The sequence below is a fragment of the Haliaeetus leucocephalus genome, unplaced genomic scaffold (genome assembly GCF_000737465.1).
Source record: "Haliaeetus leucocephalus isolate CR32 unplaced genomic scaffold, Haliaeetus_leucocephalus-4.0 Scaffold1000, whole genome shotgun sequence".
NCBI classification, from domain to species: Eukaryota; Metazoa; Chordata; class Aves; order Accipitriformes; family Accipitridae; genus Haliaeetus; species Haliaeetus leucocephalus.
Genome location: NW_010973436.1, coordinates 2305068 through 2306094, shown reverse-complemented (window position 1 = coordinate 2306094; position 1027 = coordinate 2305068). Strand labels below are relative to the sequence as shown.

General features: G+C 74.0%; 1 protein-coding gene across 1 annotated transcript in view; it reads right to left on the bottom strand.

Annotated features, from left to right (window-relative positions):
• Positions 1-1002, bottom strand: part of PIM1 (Pim-1 proto-oncogene, serine/threonine kinase) — a 5079-nt gene extending 4077 nt beyond the window's left edge. The window contains exons 1-3 of the mRNA XM_010584620.1: positions 710-1002; positions 508-614; positions 360-410 (exon numbers count right to left, since the gene is read on the bottom strand). Coding sequence (XP_010582922.1) covers positions 360-410; positions 508-614; positions 710-791 — 240 coding nt within the window. The 5' untranslated portion in view covers positions 792-1002. The remainder of the gene's footprint in view (positions 1-359; positions 411-507; positions 615-709) is intronic.
• Positions 1003-1027: the final 25 nt, after the last annotated feature.

Genomic DNA, 1027 nt, shown 5'->3' with positions numbered 1-1027 from the left:
CCCCCTGCCTGGCCCTACCGATGCCTGGGCATCCCCCCTGCCCAGGGGATGCTCCGGTGCCCCCCTGCCTGGCCCCACGGGTGCCTGGACATCCCCCCAGCCCAGGGGATGCTCCGGTGCCCCCCTGCCTGGCCCTACCGATGCCTGGGCATCCCCCCTGCCCAGGGGATGCTCCGGTGCCCCCCTGCTCCTGCTCAGCCCCACGGGTGCCCAGGCATCCCCCCCAGCCCGGGATGCTCCGCGTCCCCCGGTGACCCCAGGCCCGCTCCCCCCGCGGTGTCCCGGTTTCCACCCTCCCGGGCCTCGGCTTATCCCCGCCCGTGATGCCCCGGTTTCTCCCGGTGGCCCCGGTCACTCACCAGCTCACCCCACTCGGAGATGCGTTCCCGAGCCACGTGCTTGATGGCCACCTGCAAGCCAAGGGGAGCGGCGGGCTGAGCTCGCCGCCCGCCCCGCCGCCTCCCCCTCCTCCTCCTCCTCCGCCCCGCCGCCGTCCCCGCCACTTACCGGGGTGCTGTCGGAGAGGCGGATACCCGAGTAAACCGAACCGAACCCGCCGCTCCCCAGCAGCGGGCCCACCTGGTAGAGCTTCTCCAGCGGCTCCTTCTCCTTCCCTGCGGGCGAGAGCCGGCCGTCAGCGCTCCGCCCGGCGCCCCAACGGTCCCCCAACGGAACCGCGCCGAGCAAAACCGGGCCGGATCTCGCTCACCTGGCTGTAGTTTGGCGGCGTGTAGCTCCCCACCGGTCCCGGAACGTAGATGGGCCAACGAGTTAATTTTCGAGAGCAGCATCCCGGCCCCCTCGCCCGATTTCGGGGCCGGTCCCGGCTCCTCCCGAACCGGACCGGCCACCGCTGGCTCGGTTCCGGCGGTCGGGCTGCCGAGCGGCGGAGGTCGGGCGGGGGAGCCCGGAGAGGAGGAGGAAGGGAAGGAGGCGGTAGCTTGACGGCAACGGGGCGGGGAGGGAGCGGCCGCGGCGCGGCTGCTCCGCGAACTGCCGGGCTCCCGTGTGGCGCGGCGGCCCCCAG